General features: G+C 46.7%; 1 protein-coding gene across 7 annotated transcripts in view; it reads left to right on the top strand.

Annotated features, from left to right (window-relative positions):
• The window catches only part of DLGAP4 (discs, large (Drosophila) homolog-associated protein 4), a 126,570-nt gene that overhangs the window by 71,431 nt on the left and 38,734 nt on the right, over nucleotides 1–16,405 (top strand). Inside the window, exon 1 of one of the 7 annotated variants that reach the window (XM_004687225.2) lies at nucleotides 7–594. The exons of the other annotated variants lie outside the window; for them this stretch is intronic. Coding sequence (XP_004687282.1) covers nucleotides 564–594 — 31 coding nt within the window. The 5' untranslated portion in view covers nucleotides 7–563. Of the gene's footprint in view, nucleotides 1–6; nucleotides 595–16,405 lie in introns of those variants that run through there. 7 annotated transcript variants of the gene reach the window in all.

The raw sequence follows: 16,405 nt of genomic DNA, 5'->3' as shown, positions 1-16,405 counted from the left end.
CCATTCTCCCGGAGATCCCCTTTGAGCTGCCCTTACATCCTTTGGGGGTCCTTCCATCTGTATCCCCAAATCCCTGGGGTCTTGCCTCATCTGAACCCCCTTTTCCTAAGGGTTTTTCCTCTTATAGTGCTCCCCATTTACCTGGGACCTCCAAGATCCCTTGGGGTCTCTTTCCTTGAGACCCCTGATATCTCCCCAACTCCCTGACCCGAGAGCCCCTCCTCCCTGCCTTGCCTTGGTTCTTCCCTGGTGCTCTCTCTCCTTGGTCTCTCTCAGGCGTCTTTGCCCTCCTCCCCCACTTGACTGGGTGGGGTTCCCCTGCTTTGCTGTCTCTGCCTCTCTGTGCCCCCACATCCACCTGGTGGTCTCACCACACTGTCTCTTGCACTAAAGGCCCCCCGTTGAGCCTACTGCTTTGCCCAGAGCTCTTGGCTACCCCGTGCTTTCTCTGCCCCAGCCTCCTCCCTGTCTCCCCTTCTCTCTGCTCCTGTGTCTCTCCCTCTCCCCTTTTCTGTCTTTGCCGGTCTCTGGGTCTCTGAGTCTCTGACCCCCATCCGGCCCTCATGGCTTTGTGTCTGGAGCTCTTGAAGCAATGTGAGTGGTGGGGTGTCTGGGTCGGGCCGGAGTCCGCTTGCAGGCTGGCCGCGGCTGAGGCTCCATGGGGTTGGCACTGGGGCAAGGGCTGGCACTGGGGCCTCCCAACAAAGGGGCAAGGAGGGAGGGGCCAGACTGTCTGGCAGAGTTGGGGTTGGGGGGGTCTTTCTGCTCTGAGGCTTCTGCTTTAGTTGCTTGAGTGTGTGGAGGGTGCCATGGGCTGGGCATCCCTGCCCACTTGGCCCTGCATGGCCTGGCACTTTGTGATCGCTTGTGGGCAGGCCTGGGCTATTTGGAGCCAGCAGGATGTGATATCACTGGGCGTTTATTTAGACCTTACTGGGGGTGGGGGCTGCGTTCTTGCCAACTTGAGTAATGAAATTTTGTAGGGGGTGCGGCCTCTTAGGCAGCTGGGCTGTGGGGTTTGTAGCTAGAACTTTGCAGAATGGGCAGGTGAACAAGAGTCTGCATGGCATTGGTCTTGCAACTCTGTATCAGGTTGAGGGGAGAAAGGAGTTATTTGGACTGCCTTTGAGTATTGGGTTTGGTAATCTTAAGACCTCTGGAATGTTTCTTCTGCTCACTTCAAGCTGTGTGACCTTGAGTGAGACCCTTGACCTGTACAAGTCTCAGTTTCTTCATCTGTAAAAAGGAGATAGTGCCCACCTGACAAGGTTGTCAGCAGGATCAAATGAGACAGTCTGTAGGCATGCTTTGTGAATTTTTGGTCTGTCTTTAAGTTGAGCCCTACAAAATGAAAGCAGCTAGCTTGAGGCATAGGCTCTTTCATGGTAGAGCTGGGATCGGGATCCCAGTCTAGAGTTTTACCTTCCACTTCACTACTGCCTGGTTATTCAGGAATACATCTGCCCTTCCAATAGGGCTGGGAGCAGGCTGTCCCTTATATATGCCCAGACTCCTGGTGGTTCTTTGTCAGTTTGTCAAATAGGCAGTTGTGCCTAACTAAATGGACACCCTGTTGGATTTTCCATGTTCCAGCTCATTGTTTTGAGGGTGGCTGGTCCTACTCAGCCAGTAGCATTTGGGAATAAAGTTAGTAGTACTGAGTCCCAGCTACTTTTCCCACTTCCTTGTAGAGTAAGGGAAGAAAGAGGTCCTAGTTGATAGAGGCTCCACACACAGCTGGGGTCTGCTGTTAAGGAGCCTGTGATGTCCCAGAACTTTGGAACAGAGATGACAAGCTAGTGTAGCCCCCTTGTCTTATAGATGAGTCTCAGAGAGGCCAGGGGTACACAGAAGGTCAAACCAGGACTCCTGGGTATGATTCCACGACTTTGCTCTTAGGAAGTCACTGTCAGGCTCGTGTCACCTGCCCGCTAGTGTGTAATGATAGTTTCTACACCCGTTGACTTCTTACTATGGGTCCTGGGCTTGACACATTACAGAGGCCTCTTGTAGTATGGACTTGATCCTTTGTCTGGAAGTGAGAGGATTGGGGTTCTAGTCCCCACTTCTCCCTGGACTTCAGCTTCCTTCTCTGTAGAACTGAAATAATAAATCCTTGTCCTGAAACTGATTCTGAAATGATAGAATCCCTAAAGAAGTCTTGTGAGGCAGACTGTCAAGGTTCTATTTCCAGCTCTGATGCTAAAATGTTATGTGACTAAAGACAAATATCCTCCTTTCTCCATATTTTTCCTTCTGAGAAAATATGGGAGCTGGAAGCATGGTTCTTTAGGTACTTCCAGCTCTGACAGTTAAGGATTTTAAGGTTTGAGTTCAAAGGCCATTTATTTGTACCTGTGTGTCCTCTTATCTGTTAAAGGTGTACTTGTTCACAGAGAGAAATGTGCAGAGTGCTGCACAAATGTGCAGAGCACCTCTGGGAGTACCTATCAGAAAGGCTTCCAGGAGGCAACACTGTTTGAGTTGGGGTCCTACCAGGCAGATTCTGCCTCTTAACCATTCCAGAGAATAGAACTAATACGGATTTTAGAGCCACAAACACATGGCTTTAATTGGTCTTGATCACTTATTGCTGTGTAATCTCGAGCAGGTTGCATTCTTGGAGCTTCACTTATCTTCCACTGGACTCAGAATAATCACATTTACATTACAGGATGGTGGCAATTATGTGAGATTATATATTTAAAAATTAGTACACAGTAGGCACTTAATGTGAACTTTCACTTCCCAGTAATATTTGGATCATTTTCTTTTTGTGGTAATATTAGAGAGAATGACCCAAACTCCCACCACCTGTGGTTGGGGCTCAGGTAACAAGAAAAGCACCTTCTGGCTGTTATAATAAGTAATAGGAGTAATCCTCTAATCTCTCACTTGCAGTGTGAGGCATTGTGTAATCTGGCAGGTTCTTTCCTGATCATTGTTCCTCTGGGAGGAAGTCAGAAGCCAGTGGAATTCTCCCTGTTTCACCGGTGAATGAAGAATGGGGGGCCTAGAGAGGGGCTGGAACCTGTTCAGTGTCCCATAGCATGGCATTGGCCAGGAAGGCTCCAGTCCAGGCCTCTTGAGGTTTCTTCCCCCTCATTCCACAAATTTATTGTTTATGCCGGGTGGCCTACCCCCTTAAGGCTGCCTTCTCTGGGCTTGGCATCTGTTCTGTAAGGGTTTGCTTGACATTTCCCCAGCCTCTGAGCTCATCTCAAATTTAAATGGGAATAGCTTGAGGCTGCATAGGGACTGAGTCACTACCTTCCCTGGCTTTCTGATACTGAGCAACAGCCAGACACACCCAGAGGGGGCCACTGCTGAAAACCTGCTTTATAGACATCACACACAACAGGCTTTCCTCCCTGAAGCTCAGATGGACTTGGGAGCAGTTATTGCCTGGTCTTTCCTGCTCTAAGCCTTTTTTTGTTCTGTACCTTCTCTCTATGGTGCCCTCTCCCCTTCAAGGCCCACATTTTCAAAGCCCCCTCTTCCAGGAAGACTGATTACTGCTTCTGGAGTTAGACTATGAATTCAATTCCAGATCCATACTTGATCTGTACATACTCAATTCCCTTCATCCTTTTATACATGTTTCTACATGTATAAAATTTAGGTTTCTCATCTTTATAAACTTAAGGTTGCTAAGCTGCATCCCAAAGTTTCTCATCTGGCAAATCTGGAGGCAGGAACTAACATTTTAAACCAGCCAATTAGAGAATTCTGATACTGAGAACCTGTGGGCTGCACTCAGAAAGGCCAAACTGGATTTGTAATACAATTTGGGTTGTCTTCTTGTGTGACCTAGTACTGAACAGCTTTCTATGCCTCAGTTTTTTCCCTGTCAAATTGGATGAAGGGAACCTTGGTACCATTATTCTGTTCACTGGGTGTCAAGGATTGTGCTAGGTGGAAAGGTGGAAGAAAGAGAATGACAAGGATGTGCTTAGGATCCCAGAGCAAGACTATGTGGGGACTAGTGAGAGCTTACTCCCACCTCCCTGCTCAGTTCACCCTCATTTCTGCACATCACTAGTCTGGCTTCCTGGTAGAAAGCTGGAGCTTCAAAGGCTGGTTTGGTTAGTGAACAATTTCTTCACAGGATAAGAACAAGAGAAATGGTCCCAGGTGGTCAGAACTAGACTTGGGCATCTCACTGTATTATTGCAACAACCTATTTGGGTGCCATTATTACTGTATTACAGGCGAGGGGTCAGGTCCCTTGTCTGTTTCTGTTTCAGGCAGGATTGGTTATTTTCAGAAATAAGTTACCTTTCCCCTGCCTAGTCCTGGCAGCAGATACCGTCAGTCATGGCCAGGTTGAGGGCTGTGGAATTGAACAGCTGGGCAGGAATGCATCTAGTCATCAACAGGAATTTAGTGAGGTTGAAGAGGTATGCCATGTGAGTGTGTCTCAGGTTCCCAGGCTTCCCAGTCCTGTGAGGCTTCTTCCCCTCCCTTAGCCTATTTTGGATTCAGCTGGATCCTCATCTGCCCACTCCAGGGAACCAAGGCTACCTTAAAACCAAATCACATTCATATGCTAGAGCTAAAAAATTGTTTCTTGTTCCATAGTGAAGAAGCATGCCCAGAGAGGGAGAGTGACAAGGACATGCCTAGAATCCCAGAGCAAGACCATGTCAGGCTTAGTAAGAGCTTACTCCCACCTCCCTGCCCAGCTCACCCTCATTTCTGCACTGGTCTGGCTCCCTGGTAGAAAGCTGGAGTACCAAGGACTGGTATGGTTAGTGAACAGTTTCTTCACAGGATAACAGCAAAAGAAATGGTCCCAAGTGGTCAGAGCTAGACTTAGCTCAGCCTGGAGCTGAGTTAAGTGTGGAAAATCACTTTCTGACCAGGAACTTACCTTCCCAGGACTGGGCCAGGCTCTGAGAGAATGGGAAAGAACAGGCAGGCAGGCCCTCTGCCCCTGGGAACTTACTGTCTGACAAGGGAGACAAGGCCTACAATTATGAGAGACTGCGTGACAGTCTGTAATTAAGTGTCTGCTGAGGAAAAGCATTGTCTAAGTAGGAAGAACTGAGTGTGAGCCAGAGGAAACAAAAGTCCCTAGAAGGGGGCTGAATTCACAGAGACAAAGAGTGGGGCTAGTGGGGGAGGAGGGGATGGAGTCGGGGGAGATGATTTGTGCAAAGGCAAAGGTACAACGGCTGTACATTAAGTATGCATTTAGGGAAACAGAAGACTAGTTTTGCTGATACATCACAGCTCTGGATGAAACTTCTGGTGTAGCTGGGAGGTTGTAAGCAATGTTGAACATCAGCTGAAAAGCAGAGATTTTTGAGGCTCTATGGAAAGTTTTAAAGCAGTAGTAGCAGAAGGTGAATCAGGCAAGGTGAACTGGAGTAAATGAGTGAAAGCTTTGCAAGCATGTCAGTGAAAGAGAAGGGTGAGGTTTGGGTGGAGCCCATGTGAGTGGGAAGGACCAGTTGGAGGGAAGAAGATGTGCTCCTTGAAGAGAGCTCAGTCAAAGTTTTTCCTCTGATGGGCCAGAGGAAAGATGTGGGTGTTGCTGCTTTGGGACAGAAAATAACAGTCTGAGCACATTGCCTGTACACCTGTTCTGTATTAGGCTCTGTGCCAGGGCCTCCACAGGCACGCTCATGAAATCAACAACCCTGAGGCAGGTGGACTTACCATCCCCGTTTTACAGATAAGGAAAATGTGGCTCAGACCCAAGGCTGACTGTCTCCAAACCCCGGCTGTTCTCACAGTGCAATTCTGCTTCTTAGAAGGGAACTCCTGCAGTTAGGATCCCAAGAATCTGAGCCTTCTTGCCACCTGATTTGGGGGCGGGGGGGGAGGACAGGCATTCAAATATATCCTGTAAAGCCCAGAAACCCTAGCTTTCTAAAGAATCAGGAGGTCAGACTTTCTTCAGGGCGAGAGAAGAAAGTAAAGGGCCTTCACATCAGCAGTTTTGCTTGTCAGACTGCGAGCAACCTCCAGAGTTGGGGGTCATGTGTCCAGTCAACAGTGGACATGTTGATGACTGGACCCATTGGGATTCTCAGCCAGCCCCCACCCCCTGGGGAGGGCGTTCCTTGGCCCAGCCAGAGGAATTAGTCACCTACAAAGGCAGGAAGGGACTTGTTCCAAAGTGCTCAGCACAGGAGAGTAAAGAGATGGAGCTCAGTCTCATTTCCCAGGCTGCAGCTAGGGATACCTGTTGGGCAGAGGGAAATGGGAGGGGATTGGCACAAGTGGATACCTTGGAATACAGCAATGGTTGGTCCCAGTGTGTAGCTGAAAATTGTTGGCTTAGCCAGTCATTGTTCTCTGTGCACTGCCACCCCCCCCCCCAAAGCAAGCCTTTAGCCTTGGGTAATGAGGCATAGGAACCACATGGCAGGCACAGCATCCATGTACCCCTCACCCGACTCGGCCCTTAACTCCAGTAAGCACCGTCAGGATCCCTCTGCCAGTCCACTTTGGCAAATATTCTCTCAACACATCTGTTTGCAGGATATGATTGTAAGTGTACCCATGTTTTTCATACCAAAATCTGGACAAAGCTTTTGAGGAGGGATTTTTGTACTCTTTGAGACAGAACCTGAGAAATACTTTGACATTAGAACAGTGGGCTCAAGTATTTTGTGTTCTTTTTCAATTGTAGTTCATTTAATTAGTGCTTTACCTTTGCCAGGTGCTTTCTCCTAACTGTGATCATCCTCGAGTATATTCATTCTTATTTTATCTTTAGCACCTTTGTGCTAGATCCTTATATTGGACTAGCTTACTAGATCCTTATATTGGACTAGCTTATTTTTCATTGGCAAACACTTTCGTCCACCTTATCTCAGTAGAGCCTTATACAACCCTAAGAGGTCATTGCTATCCTTGTTATCTAGGAAGTGACTTTTCTAAAGTCACTCCTGGATTTGCTAGCTGAGCTGCTCATTTATTTAATAAATATTTAGATGTCTGCTCTGTGCAGGGTAGTGAACTGACCCTGGGACAGTAGTGGCAAGCAGAGCAGTCTTAAGAGACTGGATTCCCGACCTCCAGTAGTCCACAATAGGTCTAGTCAGGATTCACCCCAAAGTTGATCTCCACCCTGAGCTCTTCCCACTACAGATTCCTATATTTTGGGCCTATGGGTTACATTGAGACTCTTATAACCTGTGAGTCCTCAGCTTCAAGCATCATGGTAAAGCAAGCCTCTGCAAACTGAATTTCAAATGTGACAAAAGAGGTCTTAGTTATGACTTAATTATTAAAGAAGGCGAGGGAGGATATTTCAACAGAAAGCCATCTGCTTCTCCTAGGAGAAGTCGTCTAAGGGCTGCTATACCTAAGATCCTGGCCTGAATTTTCTGTAGCCTCCAAATATATGATTACAGTCTGTACAGGTGTAGAGCCCTGTGGCCATGTGCTAAGCTAGGGACCCTGCCTGCCTCCTTTAATATTAGATGAATTATAAGAAGATTCTAGTATATCAGATCTGGAGAGGATCCTAACCCAACCGCACTCTTCCCGGGAGTGGGAACCAAGCATAGAGGGTAAGGGGCATGCCGAAGTTATATTGAGAGATATCCTAACTCTGTTTTACAACCTAACTTAATTTCCCTAAACCTTCTGGTAAGAATCCTCACCTCTGGCCCTCCCTGGTGGCACAGCGGGTTAAAGCACAGCATTGAAAAGCTAAAGCCACTTCCGCATGAGTTCGATTCCCGCCTGCCCCAGATGTGACCACATGGCGTGGCAGACCTCTCCTGACCCGCCCGCTGCTCCCCTCAGCAGTGTACTTTGTAGATCTGCCTGTTCTGCTCCCCACTCTGTCTCTGGTGAAGCCTCTCGCCGCCCCTGAGCCTCTGGCCTGTACCCCAGTTCTGTATGCACAAATAAATAAATCTTTAAAAAAAAAAAATCCTCACCTCTCAGCTGTATTGGTTAAAATTGGAAGCCCTCTTCAAATCCTTTCTGTGGCTGATGGCCAAGTTTTTCCCGAGTCTTTTGACACTTTCTCTCCCACCTAGAGTCCTATAGTGTCCATGCTACCTGTCAGCTCAGAGATTGACCATCTGTTCTGCAAGGCTAGAGCAGCAGGTTTTGAGATTTCAGATTCCAGGTGCCTGTGTCCTGCCTCCAGCCAGCGAATCTGCCTGAGATCTAGAGGGAGGCTTGTCAAGATGCATTTTGCTCTAATTATTTGTTGTGTATAAAATTATATTTTTATTAAAAAGACAATATGTATGTGGTTAAACATTTCAAACAGTAGAAAAGTGTCCAGTGAAAAATTAATCTTTCACCTAGACTCCAAAATAACAATTGTTATCCTGATGTTCCCTTCCAGAAATATTCTGCATATGTAGGCAGCTGTGTTAGTAACATCTTTTTATTATATAAATGGCATACTCTCTCCCTATGGTTCTGTACCTTGTCACCTTACAAGTTTGTCTTTCATAGTTTATTCTGTATGGCCTCTTTTCCATGACCATGTGCAGTCCATTGATGGTTGAACCACTAGTTGTCCATTCTACTCAAGGACCTGTAAGTTGTTCCTTTTCCTGCTACTAGCAGCAGGGCAGCAAGGCACATCTTTCCCACATGTCTGCTTGCATGCAGAGCTGTGGGAGCCATTCCCACCCATGGAATTGCTATTTGGAAGATAAAATTTTGTTAAGATATTTTCAAATTGCCGCCTTTTGCATTCTAAAGTACCTTGCCTCCACCCCTGAATTCAAATTCATTTTCTTGGTTAAGAATCAACTGTTTTAGCCCAACCCCAAGAGGGGAAGGATATTGAACAACATCATTCAGCATTTCTCAGCTAAGGAAGAAGTGTCTCTAGCATAAGATGAATGAAGTATTTGACAGGAAGTGAGGAAGGAAGGGAAGAAGTGGGCTGGTGAGTGGCAGCAGGAGTAAGCCAGGATGGGGGGAGGGGTGTCTGTTATGGGTACTTGGGACCTGTTTGTGACTTGGTCTCCTGGGAGAGACCACTCCCACACTGGGTGCTGCACCTGCTTGGCAACTGGCAACGAACGGCCTGTGAGCTCATTCAGCCAGCAAATATTTACTGAGCTCCTGAACCTTCATGCTGGCTTGGCAACTATGTCCCTGCCTTTTTGTGAACTTCAGTTTTCCTCTTCTGAAAGGTAGGGAGGCTCGTCCCTGCCTTTCTCCTGTTGTTGGACTAGCAGGAAATTTTGGTAAACCGGCCAGTGGGAAAACACCGTCAGATTATAGTGGTCTTAGCTAGACACTGTACTGGATACTGTGGGGTCAGCAGAGAACCTGAAGTTCAGATTACACCCAGGTGCTGTCAGTCTTAGCAGATGATCCTCGGGCTGGGACTTTTCAGGAAGCTCTTGATGGATGTCTCCTTTTGCTGTGCCAAGGTAGGGTCAGGCTCATGTCTAGGGGGCCTCCTAAACATAGGGTAGTTTCCCTACTGCAGTTTTTTTTTTTTTTTGGACTCCAGGTCCACTTGGTGCAAAGGAGTTAACATGCCAGATAGGGAAGAAGTCAGGGAGACCAGACAGTCTTAACAGCCAGAATTTTCGCATGCTCAACCTAACAGGAAGTCCCTTTTGGGTCCCCCATGGGTCATATCTATAGCTCCTGTGATGCCCAATTATGACGGGGACGAGGAAGGGGAAGTTCTATTTGTCTACTTTAAAGTGACGTTTAAAATCACTAGCCTAGTCCCTCCCATTTTATTAATGGGAAAACTGACCTTGGAGTTGATTTCCTCCCAAGTTTTCCAGTGAATTAGCAAGTTTATAGGAAGTCTCAGCTCTCCTTGTGTTCACTCTCACCATCCTTCCCACATCAGCCCAATCTTTAGTTTCACTTTGAGGTTAAAAACCAAAGTGAAAGAAAGGAAAAGGCAAAGCAGGAAGCAGCTGCTTCAGACTCAGCCTAGGCTGGGGTGGGCTCTGAGAACTCAGGCCAAGCTGGCCTTCCCATGAGGGGAAACCTCTTTACTACCCTTGTGCTGGGGGTACCTGGAGGGGGGAAGTGTGGCCCCTCCAGAAGAGGCGCCAGGCTGCAGACAGCAGTGGCATTCTGGCCTGGCCTGCTCAGTCTGGGAGACGGCCAGTCGGACGGGTTCCCTGGTGAAGTCAGCCTCACCTGGGTGTGGCCCCAGGTGGAGAGCTAGTGCCTTTTAAACTCCGTCCTTCCGGAGCAGGGCTGAGCTGGAGCTGGGCCTGTGTTGGCCTGGGAAAAGAATCCTGGCCTCCTGAGTCCTGCTTCCACAGAATTGTTCCATTCTCCCTGAAGGTAAGAACCAGCACCCTGTCTCCACTGTTAAGACTTTTAAACTTTCTGTCCCGTGGCCGCTTACCTTACGCCTGTCATTTTCCTCTTAAGGACCCAGGAGCTTGGGACTCTTTTTGCCCTGATTTCAATCCCAGACACTTGGAACAGGCCGTGGCGGGGGTTGGGGGGTGGTTGGCAGGATCTATGGCTTCTCAGGTCTTTGTGTCTCTGTGGCCGATAGGCAAGTCTTTCCCAGTTGTGTCCCTCAGGTCCCCCATTTGCAGGAGACAGTTGTAGTTTTGTGGTTCAGTGAATCGATGATGGTCCCTTGGAAGCTGCTGAGAGAGAATATCTTGGTTGGCCTGTGTATTTCAAAGATTAGCTCTTATCTAACTAGCTGGAGTTTCAAATTCCTGTTTCTCTATGCTTTTTAAAGGAAATTCTCAGACTTGCCAAAACAGAGCTATCAGTTTTGTTGCTTCAGCACATATAATTTGTTGTATCTCTCCTCCCCTTAGCGTAGACACAAGCATAAAGCTGTGTTGATTCAGGTCCACTCCTTGAGGGCACACAGTAGGTATCAGGAAAGTATTGTTGAATGGCTGCATTGATGATCCACACCTGGGTACACTGCTCCCGTGGGATGCAGAAAGCTAGCATGTATTAAAGCCCAATTGTGTACAGCTGTGCTGGGCACCGTGGGGCAAAGCCCACACCCCAAACATAGGTCATACAGACCTGTAGTTAAGAGCATAACTAGCGTCAGACTGCTGGGGTTCAGATCTGAGCTGCCGCCTAGAGCTCTGAGATTTGGGCAAGTAACCTAACTTCTCTGGACTTCAGTTTCTTTAGTGGCAAAAGAAATGATAATGTTACCTAACAAGCATGAGGACTAGAGAATTTATGTAAAGCATACAGTGCTTGATATAGAGGAACCACTTTAAAATGTTAGCTGCAGCTGTTATTGAGGGAGAAGACTTCACATAACTAAAGATTGCCCTTGCCTGGAAAGATGCAGGTGGGCTTGATAGGCTGTTTGGAGTCAGTCATGTGATGGTTGTTTGCTGAGTAGCAGGCTCTGATGGGGGATATGAAGGGAATCAGGTAGGCTTTAGAGAGGGGATGAGCTTCAGGGCTCATCAAAAGCAGGTAACTCTCAGTGGACAGAGATTTTGAGAGGAGGATGCCCAGGGTAGGGATGGAAGGTAAGGGTGGTCTGGCCAGGGACCAGGAGAGCCAAAATCAGCTTAGAGTACCCTGCCCAGTGTTGTCGGAGCACATGCTGAGAGCCAAGAACTAGGGTTTTTCTCTTCAGGGTCATTATTCCATCTGTCAAGGTTGTTTTCCATGAGGGGTTGTGACAAGAAACTTGTTTTTTAGTGTGCTGTGAATAGATTTGATAGTTCTGGCTTCTCTGCCTTCCCATGCTTCCCACGCTTCATGATGTGCCTGTTGCCCTGCGTAGGGGTGTGGTAGCAGCCGGGAGGTGTCTGCCTGCCTCTAGCAGTGTGGGCTGGGATAGGAGGAGTGGGGCTTGTCTAAAAGCACTTATAAAAACAGGGCTGCCCTCACTACTTACTACTACCCCAGCAGTTTCTTCTGAAGAGGTAAATGCAGCAGTGCATAGGAATAGTCCAGGAGAAGAGGATTTAGGTTCATTTCAGCCAGTTCCTCCGTTCTCCCCACGCTATCTCCACTTCTTTCCAAACAGCCCTTCATGTACTCAAGAGTACCAGGTGAGGAGCCAGAGGGAGAGGACAGAATAGGAGGGCCTTGGGCTCATTACTCACAGAACATCCATCAACTTGGAGTCTATATCCAAGCAGGTTACAGATACTCAAGATACTGATTGTACTTAGAGCCCTAAAAAAAAATAGATGTGGAGAAGGACCTATTCAGAGAGGATGGGGAAGGCAGCTCAGAGAAAGTATAGTGAAGGATCAGAAGAAAGCTGTCAAGGGTAGACAAGGACTGGCAGGGACAGAACTCTAAGGTGGAGAGTGTTAGAGATATTGAGGGAACAAGGAGAGGTACTGGTTTTTTCTGGAACAGTCGTCAAAGTAAGGCAAGGTTGTTGGCCTGGTACACTAGTTAGCCCTAGGCACAGCTTTGCTTACCTGTAGGAGACAAAGGTGTCACTAAACTAAGAGATTTGATTTTTTAAAAAGATAAAGTACTACAGTGATTTTGTTTTAAAATTAATATCGAACCTCAGATACTTACCTAATTACTGGTTTTCATACTGATCATAAGTCACTGAGATAGGCTTCTTCAGTACTCCCTACTTATTATTAACTTCCTTTCCATACTTATTTCATGGGTCACAAAGCCCTATTGGTTTCTCTTGCTGAGGAAATTGTGTTGTAGTTTCATCATTTTTAGAGGTGATTGAATGGAGAGGTGAATCAAATTTTGAAGTCCAGATTCACTTTTATTTCTAATGTGTTACTAAGTTTCTATTTTTAGCTAGGTTGCCTTTCCAAAATTATAATTAAAAGGTTTTGGTATAGAATGATTTAATAGTAGTTAGGGCAAAATGACTTCTCCATATTATATATTAAGTTTATCATCTCCAGGACTCTTTTCATCTGTGAAACGGAACTTTAATGTACCTGTTAAACAACAGCTTCTCCCAACCCTTCTGCCCCACCCTGACAACCGTCTCTCTGCTTCTGTTAATATAAATTTGACTAAGTACCCCCCTTTTAGGAGATATATTTGAAAGGGAGAGAAGGTTATATTTCTGAGGAATTAATAACTCTTTGGTGATAATTAATTCTCTAGGCTAATGCACACACCAATTCTAATCTTTATGTGGCTGTGTTCCAGCAGAGTTATTAAAAGATTGATCACCTCCTGAGAGGGCGTTTTCCTCAGAGGCGGACTTGGTTCTAAAACCTATGGTGGCTCCATCGAGCCCAGTCACAGCCTTTCCATGGAAGCAAGTAAATGGGATGGGGAGGAAAGTGAACTTAATCATTGTTTCCAGACCTAATTCCTAAATTAGCTTCTATTTCCATGCTGTAGGATTTGGGCCATGTCCTTCCACCACTCATCTTCATTTTCCTCTTCTAAGAAATGGAATAGTAGGGACTCCCGTGGTGGTGCAAGGGGTTAAATCTCAGCTTTATGAAGTTACCAGCAGCCACTGCTGCAGGACTTTGATCCTGATCAGGGAGGTGACTCATATGGGACAGCAGACCTCTCCTGTCTCGCCTGCTGCGCCCCTCTCAGTGTAGTTCAGTATATCTGCCTGTTTCCCTACTCTGTCTCTGATGAATCCTTTCACCCCCTACACCTCTGGCCTACAACCTGGCTCTTGTATGCATAAAGATAAACCTGGGGGTGCGGGGGAGGAACTGAGACAGTACTTCCTGCATGTCCTATAGTCAGTGATATAGATAATGCAACCTTGAGAATCCTAGCACAGTGTTCAGATGTGGTTAAATACAAGGAAAATAGGGCTCCTGACCCCCATGTTACAAAAGAAACAAACTTAGAAATAAACTTGCCCAAGGTCACATAGCACACAAGTAACAAACACAGCCACCCCCACTCTACAAATGTGCAGCTATTTAGAGTCCCTTGTTGGTTAGTCTTTCAAAGGACAGTAGACAGTGGTTGCTTCCCCATCTTACTGGATTTAAAACTTTGCCTGAGAAAAGGTCTGGTGTTGGTAGTTCTGCACAGAAGGCCGAGATAAAGGTTCTGGGTAATTAAGGGCAATTATGTGAAAAGAGTCCTAAAGCATTTCTGGGGTGATCACCTTGTACAGGTATAACAGTAACCATGCACTTGGCAATTACTTCCCTTACTAGGTCCATAGCAGACAGCATTAATCAATCACAGTACTCCCACTGAGTCCTAGCATAGTTTCAGGATCTTTCCTAACACAAACATGCACTACCAGTCAGCCTGTACAATCTGTACCATCCCAACCTACTATAGCCCCAGCTTCTACAGGGTGGGTGGCAGTCCTGGGAGGGAAAGGGACTGATTGAGGGACAAGTGACGTCACAGCTCTCTTTGTGAGAGCAAAAAAGGGTCTAGCAAGACAGACCCAGAGCCTAGGGAGGTGATCAGTACACTTGCAGAAACATCGGGGCACTACTCGTAGAGTGGTAGAAGTTGTCAAGGTAAAATTCACTTTCTTCAGGTGCTCTTTGGGATATTGCCTTAGACTTGAGGTCTTTGTGAAAGGACACTCAGGTCAGATCTGCCAGTAGGAGACCAAACATAACCTGCAGAGACTTCTAAGCTTTGTAGGAATGTGAGTCAGTCTTGCTTATTATTAGCAAGCTTATATTTTTGTTATTTGTGAGATGATGCTGAGAAGGTTGGATTCTGGAGATTGGAAACTGTAGGGTTTACATTCACACTTGCTATGTGATGCTAAGCAAAGTCCTCAACCTCTCTGAGCATCCACTTCCTCAGCACTACATATGAGATGATGAGGCAACTCAGATTTAAGAGGCAGGTGTAAGAACCTCAGGCAGTGTGTCCCTGGGTCCCTATAGTAGCCACTTATTCCTAGCAGACAATAAACACCAGTAACTGATTATTAGTCACTAATATTCAACCTTTTCCTAGAGTGTGCCTAACACTGACATAGTGGGGACAGAATTCTGTGGACAGGGTGAGAAGGTTGGTAACCTTCCTTTGGATAAGGTCTTTCAAAGAGATCTTTCTGCATGTCACCATGTGACAGTTTCAGAGGTGATTGGGGAAAAAAATAAGTAGGTGGGTGCAAGGATGTGAGTGGAACCTATAATCATGACTTGTCCTAGTGCCTCTGATTTCTGTTTGCCAAGTCACCTGTTTCTACTTAATGAGTTTCAAGGTCATTCAAAGGGAAGCTCCTGCAGGCCTGTGCCATTTGGGGGAGAAGTCAGACATGGGGTCCTAACAAGTATCAGCAGGCATTTGCTTAGGTATCTCTTCTGAACACCGCAGGAATGGGAACCACATGGCTTAATGCCTTCAAGGGACTCTGAGTTTAAAAAAAAGCAGAGACATAAACAGGCCTATAAAACAGTGTGGTGGCAAGGGCCTGTGGCAAGTCTGAAATATGGAATATTGACTGTAAGGGGAAACCAAGATGGGAGCCCAAAAGACAATCAGGAAAGGCCTTCTGGAGGAAGTAATGCTGGAACTGAGATCTAAAGAAGGAAGTAAAATTAGGGAGGAGGTAAAGTGCTGCAGGCAGGGAACAGCTGGTGCAGCAGGCCATTAGGGTATGGGGAGAGGTTAGAAGGGTGTTGGGCAAGACAAGGACAACAGTGGTCTCTACCCTAAAATACTACAATGGTGATGTGACGAGGATATCTAGCTATACATCCTCAGACAGAGCACTGAAGCTTCCTAACCCAACCCCCGAAGGGATATGGCCCCTCACTTAAGCCCTAGCCCCAGCCCTGTGGAGTGACTAGAGGACCTGGGATTGAGTAGGTTGTATAGGCTCCTCAAGATACTGTAATGACAATTCCTGTCTTTTCAAGAGACTCTTAACAGCTGCCGTACAATAGTGGGCAGTGAAGTCCGTATTCTTCACATATTGTAGATGGTCTCACAAGTCATGCAGTGAAAGGGAACCGGTGCTCACACTCAGGGACTCCTAACCCACTGGCTACTTTGGCACTCAGCAACAAGAATGTAGAGGGTGGGAGCAAGTATCAACTGATCTCATATCCTAAGAATGGATTTATCATCTCAAGGGTAGGGATTCTGTGCTGCCCTACTCCCAGACGATGATGGCATTTAAGTCTTGACTATACCAAGGTCTGGTGTTTGTCATCATACCATTTCCCCTGTGAACATTTTCTTCCTGTCTTTTCTGCTTGGTGATAGTTCTCTGGAGGCAAAAAGAAAGTAAGTTTGAATGACTCTTATGTCATACATAAGAAATAATATCTGATGTCACATCCAGAATTGGGTATACAGTAGGAGAGCAAAGAAAAAATCAACTCAGCCCTGGAAGGAATCAAAGTTCACACCCATGGGGGCTTGAGTTTCCTTCCTAGCATCCATCATGCCTCTGTCGAGCCTCCCGGACCACTTCCTAGGCAGCTCCACCTAGAAAGTTCCTCCTTTTAATCTTCCCTTGAATAACCTCCCAACACACCCCTTACCATACCCACTCTGTTTGACCACACATGTATGTAGTCAGCTC

Source organism: Condylura cristata, unplaced genomic scaffold, assembly GCF_000260355.1.
Source record: "Condylura cristata isolate star-nosed mole 26May11 unplaced genomic scaffold, ConCri1.0 scaffold00022, whole genome shotgun sequence".
In the NCBI taxonomy this organism is placed as follows: Eukaryota; Metazoa; Chordata; class Mammalia; order Eulipotyphla; family Talpidae; genus Condylura; species Condylura cristata.
Note: the sequence above shows the minus strand (reverse complement) of the source record. Positions and strands in the feature narration are given on the sequence as shown.